Consider the following 25,676-nt stretch of genomic DNA (forward strand, 5'->3'; position numbering starts at 1 on the left):
CCCGTTGGCCATGACGCCATTACATTTTTAATGTATAGACTAGATGTTTTAATGTAAGAATACGTTTTATTTTTACTTTAATTTTAATTTCTTCGATTTATTTATTTTTTGTTATTACATAACGAAAATTCTTTGTTAATATGCGAGAAATTGTTCATGTACAAGTTGGTAGATGTGGTAACCAAATTGGTTCGAAGGTAAGATTAATGTATCGAGTCCCAAGAAAAATATGAATATATAATAAAATTAACTGATTTTCATAATATTATATCCTTCCATTTTACAGTTTTGGGAGGTGATATCAGATGAACACGGGATAAATCCAAATGGTTGCTACTCTGGGGATTCTGATCTTCAGTTGGAACGTATCAACGTGTATTACAATGAAGGTGCTGGTGGCAAATATGTGCCAAGAGCGGTTTTAGTTGACTTAGAATCTGGTACCATGGACTCCTTACGATCCGGCCCATACGGTCAAATCTTTCGTCCTGATAATATTGTCTACGGAAGCACTGGTGCAGGCAATAACTATGCTAAGGGATACTTTACAGAAGGGGCAGATTTGCTTGATTCCGTTCTTGACGTTGTTAGAAAAGAAGCCGAAGGCTGCGACTGTTTACAAGGATTCCAAGTTGTCCATTCAATTGGAGGAGGCACTGGATCTGGATTAGGAACCTTAATACTGTCCCAATTGAGAGAAGAATACCCTGACAGGATTATTCTAACTTTCTCTGTTGTTCCCAGTCCTAAAGTTTCGGATACTGTTGTAGAGCCATACAATGCTACATTGGCATTGAATCAACTTATCGAAAATTCTGATGAATCCTTCTGTATTGATAATGAAGCTTTATATGATATTTGTTTTAGGACACTGCGCTTACAGACTCCAACCTATGGAGACTTAAATCATTTAGTTTCAGCAACGATGTCCGGTGTTACAACTTGTTTAAGATTTCCCGGACAGCTGAACGCTGATTTGCGAAAACTGGCAGTTAATATGGTTCCATTTCCGCGATTACATTTCTTCATGCCTGGTTTTGCGCCGCTCACGTCTAGAGGAGTCCAAAAATATCGAGCACTCACCGTCCCAGAACTTACACAGCAGATGTTTGATGCCAAGAATATGATGGCAGCATGTGATCCACGGCATGGGAGATATCTAACCGTAGCTGCGGTCTTCAGAGGCAGAATGTCCATGAAAGAAGTTGATGAACAAATGCTAAATATTCAAAACAAGAATAAGGATTACTTTGTTGAATGGATACCCAGTAATGTTAAGACCGCTGTTTGCGATATACCTCCGAGAGGTCTTAAAATGTCTGCAACGTTCATAGGCAATACCACGGCTATTCAGGAATTATTTAAACGAATTGCTGAGCAGTTCACTTCTATGTTCCGCAGGAAAGCTTTTGTACACTGGTATACAGGTGAAGGTATGGATGAAGCCGATTTTACGGAAGCGGATAATAACCTGAGCGATTTAATATCCGAATACCAGCAGTATCAAGACGCCACCATTGAAGACCAAGAGTTTGAGGAAGAGGAAACAACAGTCCCTAATGATGGAAGTGACATATGAAATTTTCTTGTACTTACTTTATATTAAATAAATATTTATTCTTCTTTTTATGGCTATTAATAATTAATATATATATATATATATATTGCTTACATTTAAGAAATCTTAAAAAGGCATTTTATGGTTTTTATGTGAATATACTAAAGGTTAATACTAAAATAAATTATTATATACTTAACGATGTTTTAAAACCGTTACACCAAAGTCACTAAATATACAGCTGGTAGCTTTTATTTTTTATTTCATTTGGACCTCTTCTTACCCTAGCTACCAATTCAAAAGATGAATAAAATAAAATTTTAAATTAAGAATACTTTCCATGTTCTTTTGAAAAATGTAAAAAATATTCATTATTTTAGAAAATTTCTTAAGTGATGCACATTTAATATAACGTTTTTTTTAATTCTTTTTCTATTTAATGATTATTTTAAAAGGCTAAAATTTTAACAATCTAGATTTTAGGCTCGAAATTTTTCGTGTATCAAAAATGAGGGAAATCGTCCACATCCAAGCCGGGCAGTGTGGAAACCAGATTGGAGCTAAGGTAATAAATGTCGACAACAACAATGCGGGCTTCCGTTGCACCGTTGCACTTACTATATGACTGTCGTAAATCTGATCTGATCTCATTTTCTGTTTACAGTTCTGGGAGGTTATCTCAGATGAACATGGAATCGACCCAACCGGAGCTTATCAAGGTGACTCCGATCTACAGCTTGAGCGAATCAACGTGTACTATAATGAAGCCTCAGGTGGCAAATACGTGCCGCGGGCTGTGCTCGTCGATCTCGAACCCGGGACCATGGATTCCGTCCGTTCCGGACCCTTCGGCCAAATCTTCCGCCCAGACAACTTCGTGTTTGGACAGTCTGGCGCAGGCAATAATTGGGCCAAGGGACACTACACAGAAGGAGCAGAACTAGTCGACTCTGTTCTGGATGTGGTACGGAAAGAAGCGGAAGGGTGCGATTGCTTACAAGGATTTCAATTAACTCATTCATTAGGTGGTGGCACTGGGTCTGGTATGGGCACACTACTAATATCTAAGATAAGAGAAGAGTACCCTGATAGAATAATGAACACTTTTTCGGTCGTTCCGAGTCCTAAAGTATCTGATACCGTTGTTGAACCATACAATGCCACGCTTTCTGTACATCAGCTAGTAGAAAACACAGATGAAACTTTCTGCATTGACAATGAAGCGTTGTACGACATTTGCTTCCGGACACTTAAACTAACGACGCCCACATATGGCGATCTTAACCATTTGGTTTCAGCGACGATGTCTGGAGTGACTACGTGCTTAAGATTTCCTGGTCAATTAAATGCAGATTTAAGAAAGCTGGCAGTTAATATGGTACCATTCCCAAGATTGCACTTCTTTATGCCAGGCTTTGCGCCGTTAACGTCTCGTGGTAGCCAGCAGTATAGGGCTTTGTCAGTGCCAGAATTGACCCAGCAAATGTTTGACTCTAAAAATATGATGGCCGCTTGTGACCCAAGACACGGTCGGTACCTAACCGTCGCGGCTATCTTCCGCGGACGGATGTCTATGAAGGAAGTGGACGAACAAATGCTAAATATCCAAAATAAAAACAGCAGCTACTTTGTTGAATGGATCCCTAATAATGTCAAGACAGCCGTGTGTGATATACCTCCACGAGGATTGAAGATGTCTGCTACATTTATAGGAAACACGACAGCAATTCAAGAGTTGTTTAAAAGAATATCGGAGCAATTTACAGCAATGTTTAGAAGAAAGGCTTTCTTACATTGGTACACTGGCGAAGGAATGGATGAAATGGAGTTTACAGAAGCAGAAAGTAACATGAATGATTTGGTTTCTGAATATCAGCAGTACCAGGATGCCACGGCTGACGACGAAGGAGAGTTTGACGAAGAAGTGGAAGAATAGCTGCTGTATTGTCCAATGTTTGTGTATGTCTTTGGTGTATACTGTCATAAGTGTAATATTGAACATGATCAAATAAATATTTATACTAACTAAAATGTTTTCTTTTTAAATCACATGTGCCTAACAGACATCATAATTTAAAAGGGAATAGTTAAGAGTTCTGTTACAGCCGGCTCTACTCTTACGAGGCGCTCGACATGAAACCAATGGTATGCATCCTTTGTAAGCTTATTAGGTCTCCTTATATGCGTCAATGGTTTTTATGCATTGATACTCCGTGAAAATAAGGGCGCCTTCAAGTTTGACGCTAACTGCTATCGCTAACTTTGAGAATTCGTAGTGTAATACATATTTTCACGATGGACTCTGACGAAGAAACACTGTTAGTGTTACTATTAAAACTAAAAAGTTTCATTTTGTTAGCCAAGTAAAAAAAAATAGGATTTTTAAAACAATTATTTATGAGCGTCAGAATTGCCGGCCACTAGTCGTGTAATACGTTAAAACGTAGTTTCAAAATTACTTCCCAATTGCTTCTATTTAATTCCTACTATAATATATTTGCTTCCTTATTTTGGGAGAACCATAATAACTTTAGTGACCGTCCATTCTGACGTCTGAAGGTCACCTATCCTATTGTACTCACTATAATGAATTACCGATTATTTCATAGTTCATATTTTGCTTCTCATTTGCTTCCTAGGTTTTCAAACCTCGATGCTGTACCTTTCATGGAATTATCAATTATGAAAGGTAGGTAGCTAGTAACAGTCCGGGCGTTATTGATTTTTTTTGATATTTTATATCTTTGAGCTTGTGGTATATTACTATTTACAATATATAACTCGCCTGTTAAATATTCTTTAGAATATTATTTATGCTTGCCTGTATATTTTTACCAGGCGCTGCGGGGAATCGTAATAACATTGTTCGATATCTTAATTTTATGTACAATAGAATAGATGACCAGCCATTCAGACGTCAGAATGGACGGTTACTAAAGTAATTATGGTACTCCCAAAATACTAAGGAAGCAAATGTATTATAGTAGGAATTAAATAGAAGCAATTGGGAAGTAATTTTGAAACTACGTTTTAACGTATTACACGACTAGTGACCGGCCATTCTGACGGTCACTTACTCACGAACTTGATTTCAACATTTTCTTTTTTATATAGTAGGCGAAAACAATGACGCTCACACGTTATTGTTATCTGTGGTTTCATTGGGGTGAGATCCTACATCTATAGGCGACGTATCTAAATCTAGTTATTCAATTTAGCTATACTCCCAACTAAATTACAAGTTTAGCTAAAACGAATTGCACATGAAAGGAAATCCCAAATAAAATATGTTTTTTGTATTTCCAAATAAAGACACACAATAGAAAAACAAGAAACGTCATTCTTCTAACCCCTCCCCTTCTGCTTCTTCATCAAACTCCCCTTCATCATCCGCAGTCGCGTCCTGGTACTGCTGGTATTCTGATATTAAGTCGTTCATATTGCTCTCGGCTTCTGTAAACTCCAACTCATCCATACCTTCCCCAGTGTACCAATGCAGGAATGCTTTTCGTCTGAACATCGCCACAAATTGCTCGGCGACCCTCTTGAATATACTTTGAATAGCTGTAGTGTTTCCTATAAACGTGGATGACATCTTTAACCCTCTGGGTGGAATATCGCATACTGCAATCTTGCAATTATTTGGTATCCACTCCACAAAGTACGTGCTGTTTTTATTCTGGATATTCACTAACTGTTCGTCAACTTCCTTCATAGACATTCTGCCTCTGAATATGGTTGCAACTGTTAAATACCTCCCGTGTCGAGGATCGCACGCAACCATCATGTTCTTGGCGTCAAACATTTGTAGCGTTAATTCGGGAACTGTTAATGCTCTGTATTGTTGCCCCCCTCTAGAAGTAAGCGGAGCAAATCCAGGCGTATAGAAATGAAGGCGAGGGAATGGAACCATATTGACTGCGAGCTTTCTTAGGTCCGCATTTAACTGTCCGGGAAATCTTAAGCACGTTGTGATACCAGACATTGTTGCGCAAACTAAATGGTTTAAATCGCCATAAGTAGGTGTCGTGAGTTTCAGCGTTCTAAAGCAGATGTCATATAACGCCTCGTTGTCCAAACAGAACGTGTGGTCTGTGTTTTCTACGAGCTGGTTTACAGCAAGCGTTGTGTTATAAGGTTCTACTACACAATCGGAGACTCGTGCACTTGGAAAAACTGAGAAAGAGAGGATTATTCTGTCTGGATATTCTTCCCTTATTCTGTTGATTAGCAGGGTTCCCATCCCCGCTCCGGTTCCGCCTCCAAGAGAATGCTCCATTTGAAAGCCTTGCAGACAGTCGCATCCTTCAGCTTCGCGTCTGACAACGTCTAATGCAGATTCTAAGATTTCAACGCCTTCCGTATAGTGTCCTCTGGCCCAGTTGTTAGCGCCACCTCCTTGGCCATATACAAAGTTGTCAGGTCGGTAGAGGCAGCCAAATGGTCCAGACCGCACGGCGTCCATGGTTGCCGGCTTGAGATCTATGAGTACTGTTCTGGGCACATATTTACCGCCAGAAGCTTCATTGTAGTAGACATTTATCCTTTCCAGCTGAAGATCCGAGTCGCCATGGTAGCACCCGCTTGGATCAATCCCATGTTCGTCAGAAATCACCTCCCAAAACTGAAAAAAGCATAGATTAAGCACAAAATATAAAAGCTAGCTACGAATGCACAAAAGGTGTAATCCCAACTTTTCCTCCTATCTGATTTCCGCACGAACCGACTTGAAGATTAATGATCTCCCTCATCTTGTTAATTTATCGAAGTTTAGCTCCAGTTACTTGTAAATTTCTCAGAAAAGGTTATCAAAACACTTTTACGAAGTTGAATCTTAACATTAGCTTAAAAACTAATAAAAAAATATAAAAAAATCAAGAGAATATTCACACAGTGCGCATCTTACGTCGGATTTCTGAGAAATGAAATGATTTCCAGAAAATGTATTAAAGAAATATTTGAATTTAAATTTTAGAACGTTCTATATTCTTCTATCATGTTTTTTGAATACAATAGATATAAAAAGGTTAATACACAAATTGTTTAAATTTTTATTAAAATATTATTACGTACGCTGTCACATTCAAAGCTGAGATTTTATTGAACAGTTTTACAATGTTATTTTTATGTGCTTAGTTAATAAAATGTATAAATATTACAATTGCATTTAAAAGCAACGCCATCTTCGTAAATTGTTTAGACACTAAAAGTCCGTACAAACCTCTGCTACAATTTCATGAAAACATTGATCTCGGCGTCCTGAAACAGATGTCACTACTGTCCTTTTGCTTGTTTTGTTTTCAGCATCTATTATCACAGTGGTCATGGCGCTCGCTCGAAATGTCAGCGAGGTAGCGTTTCATTTAAACAATGTGAATTATTAGTATATTTTGAATGATGTAGCCGTGTTTAGTGTTGTGCGCGGCGAGAGCGCCCAAAGCGCGATGTCCGTGGATGAGGCAACTGCGAGTGGAGAAATAAAATCTTCCTTCGAAGATAGCTCGGACAGTGAAAATGAAACAGAGACGAAACCTTTGTTAAGGAGGATATCAACCAGCAAATGTGTTGGTAGGCTGGTGAGTGGATTTTAGCATTGTTTTGATTCTGGCCGCTAAAGTATGGGCGTGCCATCTGTCAGCGAGGGGTACGGGGCGAGGGGTTCACCATGTGCCCGGACGGACCTGCGTTTATTAGCGTTTGTTTACTCAGAATAGGCTTTGGTCTTAAATAAATATAACACAAACTATCGTATTTGACATTCCATCGATTTAAAAGAATGATTTGAATGCGCTCTCATTTTTGTTTGATATAAACGTAATCATCGAGAATGGTAATTACTAATTAGCCGCTTCCATTTAGTACATACTTGTAAAATATTCATAGCGTATTAACAATGCAGTAGTGGGTTTAATGATATAACATCAGCAAAACATAATGTGTAGAATAAAAAAATATTTTGCAATGACTTCGTACGTGCCTATATTTATAAAAATACGAAGTCTTATTTTTATAAATAAATTTTACACTATGAAAGATATATAGGTATGACACGAACTACTGTTATATAAATAAGAAAAGAAGGTGAACGACCTCTTGATTTGCTTGTATTTCAGTCAAAAGGATGCACTTTACATGAAACTAAATTATAACACCGTCCGTATAGATTAAATTTTTTCAAAATTATTTTAATTTGATTTCAGATATGAATTTCGAGACATAACAACAAAACGTACGTTATTACGTTCGTGTGTTCCCTTACTGCTGTGTCCAAACACGTCAAGTAATTTTTTTTAGTTAATTTATTATAATTAATAGGTTGGGGGAAAAGTTTCTTCGCATTTTTTAATAAATTTCACAACATTTTTTAATATAATTTATTTACATTTAACTAAAGCATTAACTTACATAGGTTCCATTTTGTTCGATACTTCGAACTTTTTGTCATCTTTTTTCATCATGATCCCATTGCTATGGATATTTTGGGGCTTCTGATCAAAATACCGTGACAGTTTTTTTTGACAGTCCTCTTGTGATGTTAACCTGACACCGCCTTAAGAATTCCGAAGAGGCCGAAACAGGTGGTAATCTGAAGGTGCAAGGTCAGGACTATACGGCTATACGGATGCATTAACACCTCCCAGCCAAACTCTCTTAATTTTTGCTGAGTGGCTAAAGATGTGTGACGTCTAGTGTTACCATGAAGAAAACCCACACCCCCACTGTTGTTTAATTCCAGCCGCTTTCTCTCAACTTTTTTCTTTAATCTCATCAGTTGTTCGCAGTAGAGTTCAGAATCGATAGTCCTACCTGGTGGTAACAGCTCATAATGCCTTTCCAATCCCAGCACACACACAGCATTACCTTGTTGCGACTTAACCCGGGTTTCGCCTCAGTCTGAAGCCTGACCGGCCTTTGACCACGACCTTTTTCTCACGTTCTTGTCCTACCTGATTCCACTTTTCATCACCAGTTATCGGCTTCTTCAAAAATGGTTCGATTTCATTACGTCGTAATAAAGAACCACAAATGAGTACACGGTTCATTAGGTTTCTTTCAGTGAGCTCGTGAGATACCCAAATATCGATTTTTTGTGTATCCAGTTTTGTGGTCAATTCCCAGTTCTTCAGCTACGTCGTAAATACTGATACGCCGATCTTGATCCACTTTTTAAAAAAAATGGATGCCGATAGTATCCTTAATAGGGTGACCAGAGCGACGTGCATCTTTGAGATCAAAATTTCCGGATTGAAATCGCTTAAACCAAATTTGTGCTACTCTCACAGACACTGCACTAGGTCCATAAACATCTGTTTTCACGGCTTGCGTTGCATTTTACCTTTTTGTAATAAAATTTTAAAATGAATCGAATTTCTTTATTGGACTCACTCATCTTGACAGTACGAAAAATAAATAAAAATCACACATTTTCCTAATTTGAATTTGGAAAATATTGTTTAAAATTTAAACTTTAAATGACCAGCCAGATACACATAGTATAGTACATATTATAATGCGAAAAGATTTTTTCCCCAACCTAATATATAATTATATATAGTTGGTGCGAAAATAAAAACTGAATGTAATAATTAAGATTTGGACTGAACTGATCACTGAATCTTATTTAGCTTCCAGTTACGTCTATGGTTAGCTTATTTTAATCTATTAAATAGTTTATGTAACTTTTCTCTTAATAAATAACTAAGTATAACTTTTAGTTTTTTTTTCTCATTCGATAAAATATAGACAATGTCCGTTGGTTAATTTGGTTGGTTCAATCGTTGACATTGTCTTTCGGTTACGCGAGTACCGTATTAAATAAAACTCTTTTAATTAATATAAACGCGATTTTATGACATGATTTATCTCTCTGACCATGATTACTATAGTTATGTAAATAATGTTTTGGATAACCCCAGATGAAATAGATTTTATTGCGGACCGGAAAGCACATACATATGTCTAAATTGAGAAAAAACGTAAATAAAGACTCCCGAGTTCGGCAACGTCGTGATTTTAAAGGACTTAATTTGAATCATGGATGTATTATCAAGTTAATAAATTACATTAACAAATGTATTATGGGCTTATGTGACGAAGTGCCATTAAGCTAACAGCGTGCATTTAACGCACATTTAATAAGTAAAAGCTTTACAGCGTACTTGCTTTGACCCGAGCATTTAATGTTTTATCGTGAATATTTTATAATGTCATACTGTTAACCTCGCTTGTGGTTATTCGCAATAACCCAGTAAAGCTATATTCTAGTGAACATTTTAAGTTATATTTATTACGTATTCGCTGGAAAGTGAAAAAATAATGCGATAAATAAAAAGCAAGCAAAAAAAAATTGCCATTAGGTGTCGAAACCATTGGTCCGTGGGACATTAATTTATGTTCTGTATGTAACTAGATATATTGGTAAAAGATACACTTATTTTAATTCCTTTAGATATAATTAAATTCCATCAATACATAAATATATTTTCATTTCGATCGGAAGCAAAGAAGAACTGGAGATAATTTAAGGTTTTGCAATATATGTGATGTTATGTCTACGAATTTAATCAAAGCAGCCAAAATTTCAGCACATTCCGAGTTTAGTACAGTAAATTTCAGAGTGGAATAAGAACTTACTTTTAAGTAAGGAAATTATTTAAACAAAACACATTTTATATTTTTGCCATTAAGTGCCACTTAGAGTTTTAATTAACGTTATCCCTTAACCGTGAGAACGTTAAGAGTTAGTATTGAATGAAATACAAATACAATTCAAGAAAACTATAGTAGAACAAAACAGTCCTTTACATAATAAACTTATAATGACTTTATTACTATCGGTTCTATTTCAATAACCACAAATCCAAAACGATTTTATCAATAGCAAAAAACGGTTAAATTTTCTGACGTTCGTCTTGTGTTATATAAAATGTAATGTGAGTTTAGGGTCAGTTTTAAGTTTACGACTTTAAAGCAACATATTATACGTTAAAATTGTTTAAAAAATATTGTTGTATTAAAAAAGAATCTGTTTCGATGCAGAATGACGTCAGATATAACTTATGAAATAATTGTAAAAAGAGATGTTTTCTTCACTTAATTAAATAGTAAAAGGGACTAGAGTTAAGCTCAGGGTATATCTTTGGTATACGTTATTACACATATAGTTCCAGAATTGCAATATGCATTGGCTTAGGGCAGACTGTTTTTATTTATAGTTTTATCACTTTATGCTTTAGCCTCCTGTAGCAGTTTTATCGATTTATATATTTGTATGGATGTATGTACGTAGTTTCCGCAGTTAGATGCCCATTTGATCCGTTGAGCGTAAAGTCTTGGCTGATTAAGCCAGCATTGCTCCTTCTTTCTAGAAGGAGCTATGCTGGCTATATTAATGAGCTTCTGCTCAAAAGTTTTCTGGGCACTTCTCAGGCTCCTCAGAGTGACCCCACTACTGCTACCGATTTCTGTTTGTTGAGAAGTCACAGTCACGCATACCAGTATTACGTGTGACTCATTACAAGTAAAAATCTCTCTACAATACTAAAACTATGTCAGGTTATATCAGTTTAATTACATATTTTATTTTAGATTCAGATATTTAAGATATTTTTTATCAGACCAGGCATACAACAATGCAGGTCTTATCAAACCATCTGAGTTAAGATAACGCAAACAGATTTCATTATTTTTTCTCAGTTATGTATTTTCCAGTATACAGTATAAAATGTTTTATTCTTTGGAATATGAAAATACTGCGATTTTAAGGGTGAGTGAATGCTGTGAATGATGAAAAATATTGAATGGTTTCGTGAAAAAAAAATTTTTTTGCAACATAATTATGATGATGATTTCTGAATATTATTTAGTTAGTTTTTTTGCAATAAAGTTCACAAAAAAGAGTGCGACTTTACATAAATTACAATCTAGTCTATACAATAATTATGGCTAATAAGTAATATTATGTTGACCTAATATTCTACAGTATATTTATTTATTGTAAATATTAAATGTTATAATTGACTTCTTGTACTTTACCTCTGCAGGTGTTTATTTTTTATTTTTCCATACTGTCTGGAGGAAATCGCTTGTTAAGCCGCCCGTTGCCTTATCTTATTTAACCTGATTTTATACATGTACGTTTTTGTATAAGGTAACGAAATGTAAATAAATAAATATTTTAAGATTGTGCGCGCCGTGTGTGAGCATCTAATATTCGCTGGTACGGTAAAGGAAAACATCATGATGAAACCGGCATATCTTTAATACATAAAGACGACATATGTCAGGCATAAAGTTTATCACTTACTAGCCATATAGGGTTTTATTATTGACCATTATTAAGAACGTTAAACGCGGTTAAAAGTTGCTGTTCATCACGTTCATAATTTCGCTTTTAACTTAGTTAAATTTGTTTTCGTAAAAATTCCAAGCGTGATATCAATCTAGCTAATTGTTGCACCTGAATGATGAAACGAGTCACGAGTGATGGCATCAACCAATTAGCGTATGAAAATTGGATATTAATTGGTATTTCACTTTTATCAGTTTTCCTCGTCGAGTATATCACTACGGCGAAACATTTTTTAATTTGTATGACAATATCGAATTATTAAACAATCATTTTGATAAAAGTTGTAAATACAATTAAGTAGGTATAGTGCGAATTTTTAGCAAACTTACCGAACTGACAACCGACCATTTCAAGTACCAAGTTATTATTTTATGATATTTATGCTCTCAAACAAACTATAGAATATACACGTGAGAAAATGATGAAAACTTAATAAGGCGCAGAGCTAACTTCAACACAATTAGGCCGCATTTAGCTATCTATCTATCCATAATTAGGCTTGTCTTAACAATAAAACATTACTAAATTTATATACAATTAAACAGTTATGAATAGATTTCAAACGCTAAATTCATCAAAATAATATTTAACCGATCCATTCTGAAACCCGCTTCAATTTACTGCCACGCTCGGATGTCCGGTGACTGTCAGCTGTCAATCTCGTTCTCAGATCATTCATTCTTCTATTCATTCATACGTGATAGCTGAGTGGGCATGAATGAGTGACGTTGGTAACGTTCTATAGAAGCAATAGCGCTGCTTCAAGATTTATCTTTTGTTCTCAAGTTGACGCTCGTATGGTTATAATGGAAATGTAACAAATAATAAGTTCATAAGTTTAGCGAACAATTATAAATAACTCAACTGTTTTTCTTATTATGACATTATAATAACTAATATGACATATGCATGCTTATTTTGATATGGCTAATTGTGCGGTTCTTTATATAATTAATCATTCTGAATGTCCTCATTGCATAAAAGCTTCATTTACTTAATTACAGACTCGCAGCCTCATTGTGGAGACTTCATTCTAAGCTATTCAAACTCAAACTCAAAATATCTTTATTCATATAGGTAAACAAGTACACTTATGAACGTCAAAAAGAAGTCAAATTAATTGTAAATTTACATTTACTACCAGTTCGCAAGTCAAGGGCGTAGAGCGGGTAAGAAGAACTGGCAAGAAACTTTCCGCCACTCTTTTTAATCGCTAAGTATTGAGTCATACAAATCAATCCCAAGGATTAGGATCATTTAAGTATTCGTCAAATTTATAAACTTTCTACTTACAGCTTGTAGAACTATTTTAAACTAAGACCTCACGCTTGCACACGTACAGGAACTCTCTTAAAATTAATTAAGTTACGCCGCAGTTATGCGCGATATACTTTTAAATGCCTTATATTATAAGGCATATGTTTTTATATTGGATCTAGCTGCTGCGCGGTGCGTGGTGCCAGAAACAGCCCGCGAGATGGCGGTGTAGGAGTTTAGGGGCCACATTACCTATAAATTAGGAGAAAGGGATAAATCCCTTTAAAAAAATGATCATTCTACAATAGAAATTGGTTTTATAGGTCCTTTTGATTGTAAAATTAATAAGTCATATAAAACAATATATTTATTAAATAGAAGATATTTACCGATTCCTTCTTATACGTAATTATCGAGAAATCTTCGTCTGCAAAGTGTGAAAGTTTCTGAATGTAAACCAATTAAGCTACAAATTTAGTTTATTGAGTTTGGCGCCTATATTTATTTGTATATATTGTAAGGGATGTCTATTATTAGTACTTTGTTGAAAAACGAAAAGTAAAACTTCTTCCTTTCTAGCTTCCAAATTTAACTACCAAGAAATGTGTTACGGAAATATTTTACTTAAGTTTTATTATATTACAGTACCGTACAAAGAGATCCTATAAAATATTAACCTTACCAGAACAGCTATAATATAGGTGCATATTTTTAATAAAGAAGTAAAAATACGGAAATAGTACAATTACCTTGTTTTAAGGTAATCGGAGGCAAAGTGGCATGAGGCTCGCAAAAAATGGTACGGTAAGTCGAATTTTTTCAGAAATACTTACTGAAGTATACTGGGCGTAGTGGTGGTGCGCGGCACAAATTGCCTTAAGAAACACTCAGTTGTGGAAAGAAACTAAATACTTTGTCCATTAAGGTTGATTTATTTGAATAATTGTTACAACAGGGAGTAGACCTCGTTATAACCCGAATATACCTACCTATAATGGCGTAAATCAACAAAATACATTGCATGACATTAAAATTCGGGATCGCAATGTTACGTCGCAATTTAGAAGTGGGTCACCCGAGTTTCTTCCGCTCTTCACGAAATGGGACGCGACACTCAGCTAATTGGTTTAACCGCGGCTCACCTGGGACAAGGATTTTGAGTCTTTTTGTTACGACCTGAAAAAAAGGTTTTATAAAGAACTTTGCAGGTGCCATAATTTTATGAATTAGTTAGCACGGGTATGAATAACAGACATAATTTTTTACGGCTCATCTGTAGCTTAGTAAACGTAAAGTTTATCGTAGAGTTTCTGGGTTGTATTTCACCTGATAATTGTATAATTGTTTCGTGCACAGATAGTACAGAAAACAGATCACCACTGTTAAATAAATAAGGATGAGCAGATACAAATATCGTGCCGCACTGACAAGGTAGACGACGAAAAGTACACATGAAGTTTATATTACGATACTAACTATAGCTGCAATGTACTCTTTACTTCTTTATTTTTCTTACTTATTAGATCTACTTCTTGAAGAACAAAGAGAGAACTGAAAGATCTTTCGCCAAATTTGGGTTTCGTAAGAAATTTTTGAGGTCATTCGTCGTCCCTAAACTGGCTGTGTCATCTATCAGGCCCACCGGAGCGAATCGCTAAATCAAATATTCCGCGAATGCTGGCACTTGGCCAACACGTACAACGAGCATGATATTAGGTCACAGGATATAGAATTAACAGTAGCTCAAAAGAAGAAGAAAAGAAGACTGAAATAGCTTGTCATGTTAGCTCTCGTTAGTTTTTGTGAAAGCTTGAAAGCTTTTCGCTACCATCATCATTTTTATATTATAACTTTATTTTCTGATCTATTGCGATTCTCCACTTCGTGGAAAGGGTCGATAACAATTATCTCTTACCCGATTATTAAGCAATTATTTTAATGTATTAGACTATTTTTACATTTATATTTTTCTAGCTACGTACAGAAATATTACTATATTTAAAGGCTTAAGTGACTTCGTTATGTACATTAGTATTACTACTGGGCATGTAATCTGTTGGGTCGTTGATCTTGATGTTTCGTTTTATTGGGACGTATACAACGACGGCTGTAAATAAATTCGTTTATTATTGTTCTCTAGTAGGTGCTTAAGCAGGTGAATGATTAAATACTAGTAACTAGCTGGCCAGTCCCAGCTTTATTCCTATCTATGAACTTTTAGTAAGAAAAACCAATAAACCACCGCATACAATGACTTCACCAGATTCAACTTTCATATTATTTTTAGTATGACAATAAAACTAACCCCAATAATATTTATACTACATAATATATTGTGAAGCCCATAACTTCACCTGTTTGAAAATAAGATTCTTTATGTTTTTTGAAATCTTATAATCTGTCTTTGAAATCAATGAAACGCTTTCAAATGGCTTATAATATAGTTTCATAAAGCCTATATTTATGATGGATAATGTAAGATTGTAATGGTGTTGGATCTTTTCAAATATTTCCTCTTCATAATATTAGTGTAGACAAATGTGTATTACTATGTAGGTTAAGAAAATTTTAAATGCTTAATATTTGATTGTTAGCTTTTGTTTAAATAAATACAATATTTAATGAGTAGACAAAAACTTAGTTATCATAACATTTTTTCGTACAGTAATTTGATTAAAGATTAGTATTTGAATGCCATCTATATTTAAAAAGAACCTACGAAACTTTAAAAATATCAAATGGCAAATGTCGTTATGCCATGTATAATATTTCCATATATTCATATCTCCAGGAAACATTTTTTTAGTTCAATAAAAATAACCTATCTAATATAATAAAAATGGGGTTTGATCGTAGATGGGTGACAATTACGTGGATGTATGTATTTTCGTATGTTGTATCATAAAAAAAATTGTCTAAAAAATAAAAAATTAAATTGTGGTGGACACCCCTTATCACTTAGGGTATTGAAAGATAGATAGCAGCCGATTCTCCGATTTACTCAATACGCATAAAAAAATTCATAAGCATCGGTCGAGCCGTTTTGGAGAAGTATATAGATAGATAGTGATTACAACCATATAAAAAAATTTAGTCATTTACAGAACATATTTCATGCAACCATAGAAGAAATTAATAATAGTTTGATTCACATAATGAGTAACAGTCAAACATATGATTAATTGATTCGTTATTTGTATTTTCAAATTGAACAATGACAGAATGCCAAATAATAATTTTCATCGTACACGAATGCCTTCAGTTAATATAAATAAAATAAGGTTTCCCGTAAGCAAAATGTAAAATTTGATATTTTCAATATGAAATAGAGTAATCAGTATCATAAACATTGTAACGGGATATAGTTTTAACTGACGGTAGTGTCAACTGAGCCAAGGTGTGTAAAGCACAAATGTAAGAACAGTGAAATGGTTATAATTAATATACAAATAATTATCGATAAGTTTCACACGTAAATATATTCAAACACGAATACAATATACACACTTTACAAATATTTTGAATGTAAAGTCACATAGGTTATTTTTAAAAGGCTTTATAAAGAATCTATGAATAAGTATATTCTACACGTGTTACATAGCCCGTAAGTTTGTGGGCCTGTATCAATTATCATCATGAGTAAAAAACAAATGATACATATAGAATGTTCATCACCATGATACATCTCTTGTACCGTACTTAAATTAAGAAAACATTATTACTCACTTTAATTTCAAATAAAGTCTATTCTAATAAATTTATTAACCCTTGTATAATACCGCAAACGAACCAATGCCGTAAATTTGTTATTTTGTTGCTAATTAAGAATTTGGGAACATCCCCGTTGGGTCGTCAAATTAATGATTAAACGGCAAAGTCGGCAGGGTCGTGATGAGAAAACATGATTAAAAACGTTTATTTACGATGCCCATTATGAAAACAAATACGTAGCCATTTGATAGGTAGATCTTCTATCAAGAGATTTTGATATAATTATATTTTCGTATACTCGACATTAAAAAAGTATATTAATAACGCTGTTCCCTTTTAAATAAAATTTCTTCTTTGAAACACAGTATATACTGTGAGATATAGTGTTTGCATGCTGGATCGAGGTCTCTAACGAGAAAGTTGTTAGTCGAGTTGGAATGTTGAAAAAACTTATGCAGAACATTAAACAATGGAACATTGCGTACCTGGGCCACGAGTTGCGCCAGGACCGCTACCAACTCCTGCAATTAATTATAACGGGTAAAATCCAGGGTAGATGGCGTGTTGGTTGACGGAAAATATCATGGCTTTGCATGTTAGTGGACGGGTATTGCGGAAGTGTTGCTGCATCTTGCATATAACACGCTTCACGAGACTGACAGCCAACATTGAGTAATGGAGTGGCACCAAAAGAAGAAGTTTGTAAATACTCGTTTAATTATGGTTTTAAATATAACATTCGCCGGCAATTGAAACCTGGAACTATGGACTATAGTCTATAGTCTATATATACGAAGGTGATTCATTTGCTTTTAAATATTTTTGTTTTGTAGGTTGACATTTAATTTGGTGTACGGCACAGCAAACAGAATTCATCCCTTATACAATCTTACAAAGGAGTTTTTAAACGTCTCTTTTTTTTCAGCCGGTGGTCAGAGAGGGTTACCTGATGAAGCAAACCCGTAGTTTTCAGCGATGGCAGCGACGGTACTTCAAGCTACGCGGTCGCACTCTCTATTACGCAAAAGATAAAGAGGTAACACCTATATATAGCTTTGTATATTTTAATTATATTGTATATTTTTACTTTCAAAGGTTGAGGCTGTTATGCCTGTTTATCCTCAATCTCTACCAGGTACTTTAGGTGCATAAAAATGAAGTTAATATCTTATCTAAAAATAAGACAAATTAATTATATAGTCATGGTATTAATTTCCGTTATCCGCGAACATATTCTGGTTATGTTTGCGAATCCCTACCAACCTAAATAAGAAGTCCTTACGGAAGTCTAATGCATTCAAGAATTTAAATTTAAAATAAAGGAAAAAAAAATTCGGTATAAAATTAAAGTTAAAAAATATTTATTTTATTTATTACCATTTAATTGCTTTGTTCCATCGTTAAGATTACAACAGATAGATATCTAAAATGAATTAGGAATTTGACAGAAGGATTTGTTGCTAACAAGCGATCCGTTCCAGGTAATCCGAAAGGTATAGGGAAAGCGAGAAGAAACTAATTTAACAAAAATAAGGCAATAAATAACATTATTCAATTGTACAAGTTCAGATGCATGTCACATATTACTTCAATATAAAATTTAAATGTAATATATCTTACAAAAGTAAAGTAAAAACAAAGAAACATTTCTAAATGTATTCAGTTACGAAATGACAAAGCAAACAGTGAAGTTTGTGAATACTCTAATGTTGTACCTTCGATGTTTACCAAGTTTACTGGTTTTATTAATAAAGTTTCAATCTCTGATTTCGTAATAATGTAGGGAAGCATACAATTCTCGAATTGGGTTACATAAAACTATGTAATTACATAGAAAGCAACGGAGTCGTCACAAAAATAAAATTAGTACAAAGACCAACAACTGAGCTGATGCGGCTTGTAAAGCGGCTAAAATGATAAAAGATACAAATACAGGTTTCTATATTCCGAATATGATTTTGTTCCATTCGGCATCGAGACCCTTAGTCTATTGGGTCCTAACACTATAAGGCTTTTTAAGGAAATAGCTAAAAGGTTAGTCGACATCACAGGAGACCGAAGAGTTGGCAGCTACCTCGGACAAAGAATTAGTCTAGCTATTCACAGGGGGAACGCTGCCAGTATCTTCGGGACCTTGCCTAAAGGGACTCCTTTTAATAATATATTTTAGTTATTATAGTATATTTTTTGAGGATTTTTGTGTTAGAATAGTCTTTTAGAATGTTATTTTTACGTTGATTAATTAATGTCGTATTTAGTACATAGTGAATGTTTTTATGCGTTTAATATGTATATAGAAGATATTTCATTTGAATTAATAAAGGATAACTTAAACTACCATTTCTGTAGTCATATAGATTTTTATTCATGAATAACATCTGAAGTAGTGAATTAGTACAAAAATTAGTGTGTTCAAATCTTTTGTGTCCAAAAAAAATATTGAATACTATCCGATTAAACTATTCATTTATCTTATTTATGTACAGACTAATAAACCTTGTCAATCTTGTACAAATACATTTAATTAAAAACATATAGATATTTTTAAAAATAGATTAAAATCATTGGTAATAAAGTTGCCTGTTGTTAGAATGCTACAGCTTTGTACTCGTTTACATATCTTTTGAAAGGAGTATCGAAGTCTAGGTTTTCTTTATATTGATAATTTTTTACTTCTCATTAGTTGCCCTAACAACAAAGGTAGCATAAACAAACAATCGATGCGACACGTAAATATTTCAATTGGCATGACCTCCACTTAGCCTTTTACTTTGAACGCTAACAAAAGTAATCAGTATATACATGAGAGTCAGTATTAAAGGCTTTGCTACCAAATGCCATAGTACTGCTACGTAGAAGACTAATCTTGGTACAACGTCGTAGCACGGAGCGCTACGAGGAAGGAAACTTTCGTCGTAGAGATAAGTATCATAAATTGTCATTAATTTGTGTATGAAAATGTGTCCTGTGTTGCATATTAATGCTTTCCGGGTCGATAATTATTCAGGAAACCCTCCAATTCCATTAAAAATCATAGCAGAATCCTTAATACCCAATGTTTTATTTACAATATTTCATTTAAATGACTTGGGAACATGGAAACGAACAGCTTACAATCTTTATATTAAATATATCAAACAGTGGCAAACAGTTTACCGACTTATATTCTACTTAGCTGACGGTCTTATGCGTATCAGTCAGTAGACTTAAGGATCTCACCTGAGACCGCTCGACGCCGCCAGGACCTGAATTCTGAGCTCTATTCGGGGTTACACATTTCAGTCGCGCTTCAGGCGCCAAACCGTTCAGACGTGTGATACGCGCTCGCTTGACTGATATCTACCATATTCTTAACCGAAAAACATTAATGAAAACCTCCTTTTAATCACTTCTAACGCAATAATATTTGCCTTTATGTAAATTCTATGCTTGTATTTTACGTGTAGTGCTTAATAGTTATAGTGTCCGTTTGACCTGGTTTAATTTTGACTGTTGCACAATTTAGCTGTTCTCGTTTCGTACAAGATTTCGATACAGTAAGTATTGTTTATATTTATTTCTAATTTAGAGGTGTAATTATAGATGTGTCGACGGCGTTATTATAGCTTATAAAAAACCTAATGAGATCTTAATAACAAACAGCAACGTTCCACGTTCTAATTGTATTTTTTATTTTATTTTAAAAGTATAATGATCTTAAATCTCATGATTAAATTATTTTTTATTTCTAATCTAGTTGTTGTCCGATTTTCCTGTTTATCCGTAACTTTTCTGTTATAAATGCGACTGTTTGTTTGTTCTGCCTTTGTACTGAAACACAAGTTATTTATGTTAAAGTGGAAGAGCCTTACAAAACCTAAGTAAAGGTTTAACCAAAATTATGACAAAACACTTAATGTGTGTGTAAAGGGTTTTTATAATTATACAACAAAAAAATCCACTGTTCATATTGTATTATACTAAAAATAGGAAACACGTTATGTTTTTTCATGTGATAAAAACGTTCAGTCACGTTCACGTTGATTAAGGCATTTCCGAATCAGTTTTATTTAAAAAAAAAGCAGTAAAGCTCACGAGTCTCCATGCATGGTTATTTCGAATTTCCGTTGTCTAGGGCTGACACAATTTGGATGGATTATGGAAATATGGATTGGATGAATAACGATTTATTTGTTAAAATCCCGAAACACCATAAGGCATGTAGCATTTTACTCTTCTACAAAATCTTCCTCTCTTTAACTCGGAATTACGTTACGAAATTAGTGGCATGCATGTGAAATCAGTTTTACGAAAGTAGTTTAAATATATGCGAAAGTAATTTCGTAAAATAATTAGTATCATGAAATCCACAGTACCCATACCCCCATCAGCATTAAAGCCATATTTTTCTATATTCAATGTAGCTAAAGAGATCCTTATCTATTAACTTATAGAAATACTATTAAGAAAAAATACGAATTCGAGGTGGCATCATGAAATTAATGTTTTATAATCAAAATACACACGTCCGCACAGCACAGGTGTTTTCGCGACACGACAGTATCACGTCGCATCTCCGTTATGAAACTATTTTAAATAATTCGGCTTTAAACAAAGAATTTAGCCTAATACCTCATTTATGAGTAACAAAATTTACATTTTCACTTTTTTATGATTGTCATTAAAAAGTATATTTTCAAAATAATACAATTACGTAGCTTCAATTTAAACTTATTAAAACTTTTTCTTCTCTGTTTTGTTGATAATTTAAAATATTATTGAACATTATCGAAAAAGCAGTCGAAATCAAAGTAAGTATGTATTATTATTTACATAAATACCAAAACCTTATAGTAAGTAGGTTTTATACTTACATACATGGCATTAGCATTATTAATTATTATTATTAATGATAATAATTAATACCTACTTACTACTTATAATTTGTTTTATAAAATTCACAACCCTACTAAACAATGTTTGGATGTAATTTGAGTTTTAATTGTTGGCTTAAAATACAAACGTTTGGCAAGTTCATTCGAATAATTCACGTTAATAGGGTTATGTGTGCATTGAATTCACCTTAAAATACCATTTTATACGAAAATAATATTGATGTATTCCACTCAGTACCTGCTAGTCAAGTCAATCGTCACCACACAGTACACATTCAAAACAATACGTCAAATTGATATCTTCTTGCTTCGGATTTTTAAATTTAGTAAAGAACTTTAAGCTACTGAATTTATAATGATGAAATTTTTACTGTTATTTAACTTGTATTATACCCGATACATACCCGTTAGCACTCGTCTTGGAAGCTAAATACATATAAGTCAAATATTGTGCATTTTTAAACATACATAGGTTAAACTGATAACCTCCATTGAGCAATATATATATATACATTTGCCTCTTGTTGCTACAACTTTTGGCTTTGGCCTCCGATTTTTGAGTCTATTTTGTGATCATTTGCGATTTGTAATAGATGATCAGGCATATGTGCCCGACATAAGCCATTCCGCTAAAAATCTCTCTCTCTCTCTCTCGGAAGATACTCTCATTAAAGCCTGATCCTCGGAATACTGGGCGTTGAATTGTCAAATAACGTTCACTTTCACGGTCATTTGGAAATTAGCCTCTGAGAAGCTCAGCAAGGCTAGACGGTACTTCACTGCGGGCCTCTGCTTTCAATTCTATAAAGCCCTAATTTTGGCCCAAATTTACTATGAGTACACTCACCTCTGGGCGGGAGCACCCCAGTACTAGCTCCTTGCATTTGACCATATTCAACGAACAGCTATTTGAATCGTCGATGATATCTTAGGACGTCGAGTCAGAATATGAAATTCCACCCGTATCACCTCGACGTCCGTCATTCCACAACTAAGCGTTTTTCAGACACTTCTTGCCACGCAATTCTCTATTATTTCAGAATCAATTTGACTTCAAGAAAAGAGCAATTCTAGATCTTAACGGGCCAGCAACGAACTTGCGAGCCTTCCGGTAATGTGAGTGTTCATGGGTGGCGGTAGGATTTTGAATCAGATGAGCCTCCTGTCCGTTTACCCGCTGTTATTTAAAAAAATCCGTGGTCTTTTTGGATCTAAGACATGCCTTACGGTATTTTCCATGACCGTACAAGAGAGTATTAAATGCGCACACAGACACCACTAGACAAAAGTCCATTGGTGCACAGCATTGGTTAAAATCCTCAGGGATAAGAATCACACGCTAGACTGAGAATCACACTTATATATTTAATGGTATATTGGATCCGTCAATTCAATATTTGTAATGGGGATTAATATTAACTCTTAAAGCTAGGTCCCTTTGATTTGTGGTAAACTTATTTCAGTATGTACTGAATGGATTGAATAATCGTTAACTCTTAGATATCGGCTTTGACTGTACCTGCAAATTCAATCAAATAAACAAAAAATAAGTCTCTATAACTATATTTAAAAAAGCTAAATATGAATAAAACAAATAAAAAAGATAAATTGTTGAATGATGTTCTCGTGGCAAGCAATCTCCTCTCGAAGCTTATTTCCTGTGCGATCGTATTTCTTTGACAATTTCGATTAATCGAAATAGACTGTTACTATAAGAATATTATAATCTTTTTGCCATTTAAATAAGGCTCTTCTACCTTTTATTTTTTTATACTCATATCTTAGCCATCAATGGAAATGTGATAATTATGACAAAAAATTGTGTTAATAAATCTTCAAAAAAACATAAAATAATGTGAGGTTAGTTAACGATAAAAAATATATCAAAAGAAACCTTAAATAAACATATGTCTAGGTTTGTAATAATTAATATAAATAATTACTTAAAGAGAAAGCATAATTAAATATTTACCTTTATTCCCAGTCCTTAAAGAATATAATATTAGGTAATGCTATGCAAAATAATGAAAGAAAATTGACATGTCTTGATTCTAGACTTCGTACAATGTATAAATAACACTTGACGTCGAGCTTCAATTTATTGTTTCATGTTAAATTATGAAATAATGCTATTTACCAAAATGTTAATAAAAGTAAATGTTTTTGTTAATATCACATTGACAGATCTCCGTTCCGGTGACTGACATATTTAAAATAGGAATCTGCAAATAAAAGACATTGAAGCAAATTGTATGAAAAACGTCGTTCAAAACAGAACCACATATTTTTTTTGTTACTATTATATATTAATAATTTACCATTAACGTTTTTACGTTGTATGTTCAATAACAAAGCATTCACTTTATGTTGTTGCTCACCTTCTCTGGGGCTAAAGTGAATGAAATAACGATTTTAGGGTTCATATATTTCGATAAAAGCAATTTGAATTCATCAAACCGATCCATTTGTTCACGCTTATTGAGAAAATATTTTGTTTTTTCGATCATACGTAAAATATTAACGAATCGTGAACAGCTACTCGATAGGGGTTTTATTGTTACTAAGGAAAACGAGGCATTTAATGGATTTATGGAATCGAAATTAAAGTTTTCTCAAATATTTTGTGCGCTGTCAAAAATTTAAGTGTTTTGATGTCTGATAATAGAGGTCTATGCAGTAATTTAAGTTAAAAATGTCACTTTAACATATAAAGTCAGTTTATTTTATTTAATCAATAATTTTAAATGCATGCAATAAACGGCAGGGGCAGTCAAGTTTTTTTTTTAAACACTGGGTGGACCAGCGGTGGGAATCGCTTTCCTATCCGCTCAATAAGTTCCTCTCTGGGTATGGATGCTTTGGGCGTTACCTGCATCGAACCGTTGAAAGATAGATGACTCCCGCTTGTCATCATTGTAACTGTTTAGAAGATACGGTGAGGCACACAATTGAGAAGTGTCCATCTTGGGACGGCTTTCGCCTGGTCCTTGCTGATAGTATTTTTGGCAATCTGTCGCTTCCATTAATTATTCATAAAATGATGGAGGCTGACAATGGAATGCTCTGGAATGCCTTCAAGGCTTTTTTGTGAGGCGGTCATGAAAAACGATTCAGATGCTCCGCTCGCAGATGAAAGGAAATGACGTCAAGGGCAGCGGCGCCGTACTTTCGTACGTCTGTCTCAAGAAAGAGTTTTGAAGATTTGTGCGTAAGGATAGGGCTCGGCTGTTACCTGCCTCCAACCATTGACGTGCTGTAGATATCCGTCAGATTTTAGTGGGCTGGATTGTAAATTAAGTTTTAGTCCCACATAATCCCAGCTTAAACAAAATGATGCATATGTAACAGCATTTACTGACGTTAAAAGAAGTCTAATTTTTCATTAACACACTCACTTACTGCAATCCATAACTTGTCTCGGCCTCCAAGACGAGACGATGTCTCGTGTTTAATTTATATACATAATTAATAAATTTATTTATTATTAACGGCTTGTAAAATATGTGATATTATCTAAACGCATACAAAATTAGTCTCATTTAAAAACAGTAATCATAACAATCAATTGAAAATAGTAAAATTTGTATAGTGTACAGTTTACAAGAATAAAATAGGAGAATAGAACCCTTAAACAATAAGCGTTCAAAGTACACTGCATGATCAGTGTGCTCGTGCCCTTTAACGATACTATTTGATTTCAAATCACAAAGAGATATATTATATTCAAGCCAAACAGAAATAAACTTCTTGCTTTTAAAAACTGTTCTAATGTTAATTATATTTTGGATGTTATTCCAAAACTGCACTATAATTTAATATCTATAACAAGTCTTAAAGTTGTATTTGGTTTACGCGTTCAATAGTTGCAAAGAAAACTACTTCAAAGGACATAAAGGTATGGCTAGTAACCACAGTTAGGGATAGC

At 34.1% G+C, this 25,676-nt stretch overlaps 4 protein-coding genes and 1 long non-coding RNA gene across 6 annotated transcripts in view; 3 read left to right on the plus strand and 2 right to left on the minus strand.

Moving 5' to 3' along the window:
• The first annotated feature begins 8 nt into the window (after positions 1-8).
• Positions 9-1,625, plus strand: LOC123708370 (tubulin beta chain-like). Its single transcript, XM_045659047.1, has 2 exons — positions 9-197; positions 287-1,625. Exons 1-2 carry the CDS (start codon positions 141-143, stop codon positions 1,577-1,579), a joined length of 1,350 nt encoding a protein of 449 aa, XP_045515003.1. The 5' UTR covers positions 9-140; the 3' UTR covers positions 1,580-1,625.
• A 294-nt stretch (positions 1,626-1,919) lies between these two features.
• On the plus strand, positions 1,920-3,583 carry LOC123708372 (tubulin beta-4B chain-like). The gene is made up of 2 exons (XM_045659049.1): positions 1,920-2,123; positions 2,223-3,583. Exons 1-2 carry the CDS (start codon positions 2,067-2,069, stop codon positions 3,492-3,494), a joined length of 1,329 nt encoding a protein of 442 aa, XP_045515005.1. The 5' UTR covers positions 1,920-2,066; the 3' UTR covers positions 3,495-3,583.
• A 1,256-nt stretch (positions 3,584-4,839) lies between these two features.
• On the minus strand, positions 4,840-6,491 carry LOC123708371 (tubulin beta-4B chain-like). The gene is made up of 2 exons (XM_045659048.1): positions 6,253-6,491; positions 4,840-6,182 (listed from the first exon to the last, which is right to left on the minus strand). The coding sequence occupies exons 1-2, from the start codon at positions 6,307-6,309 to the stop codon at positions 4,896-4,898; spliced, it is 1,344 nt and encodes a 447-aa protein (XP_045515004.1). The 5' UTR covers positions 6,310-6,491; the 3' UTR covers positions 4,840-4,895.
• A 408-nt stretch (positions 6,492-6,899) lies between these two features.
• The window catches only part of LOC123708368 (diacylglycerol kinase eta), an 86,032-nt gene continuing 67,255 nt past the window's right edge, over positions 6,900-25,676 (plus strand). The window contains exons 1-2 of the mRNA XM_045659043.1: positions 6,900-7,134; positions 17,803-17,913. Of these exons, the coding sequence (XP_045514999.1) occupies positions 7,003-7,134; positions 17,803-17,913 (243 nt within the window). The 5' untranslated portion in view covers positions 6,900-7,002. The remainder of the gene's footprint in view (positions 7,135-17,802; positions 17,914-25,676) is intronic.
• Positions 23,097-24,210, minus strand: LOC123708374. Of its 2 annotated transcripts, none has more exons than XR_006753598.1 (3): positions 24,070-24,210; positions 23,724-23,973; positions 23,097-23,270 (listed from the first exon to the last, which is right to left on the minus strand). It is a non-coding gene; the product is annotated as an uncharacterized LOC123708374 (long non-coding RNA). The 2 variants fall into 2 exon arrangements; XR_006753599.1 differs by lacking the exon at positions 23,097-23,270 and adding an exon at positions 23,376-23,584.

The sequence above is a fragment of the Pieris brassicae genome, chromosome 4 (genome assembly GCF_905147105.1).
Source record: "Pieris brassicae chromosome 4, ilPieBrab1.1, whole genome shotgun sequence".
NCBI lineage: Eukaryota > Metazoa > Arthropoda > Insecta > Lepidoptera > Pieridae > Pieris > Pieris brassicae.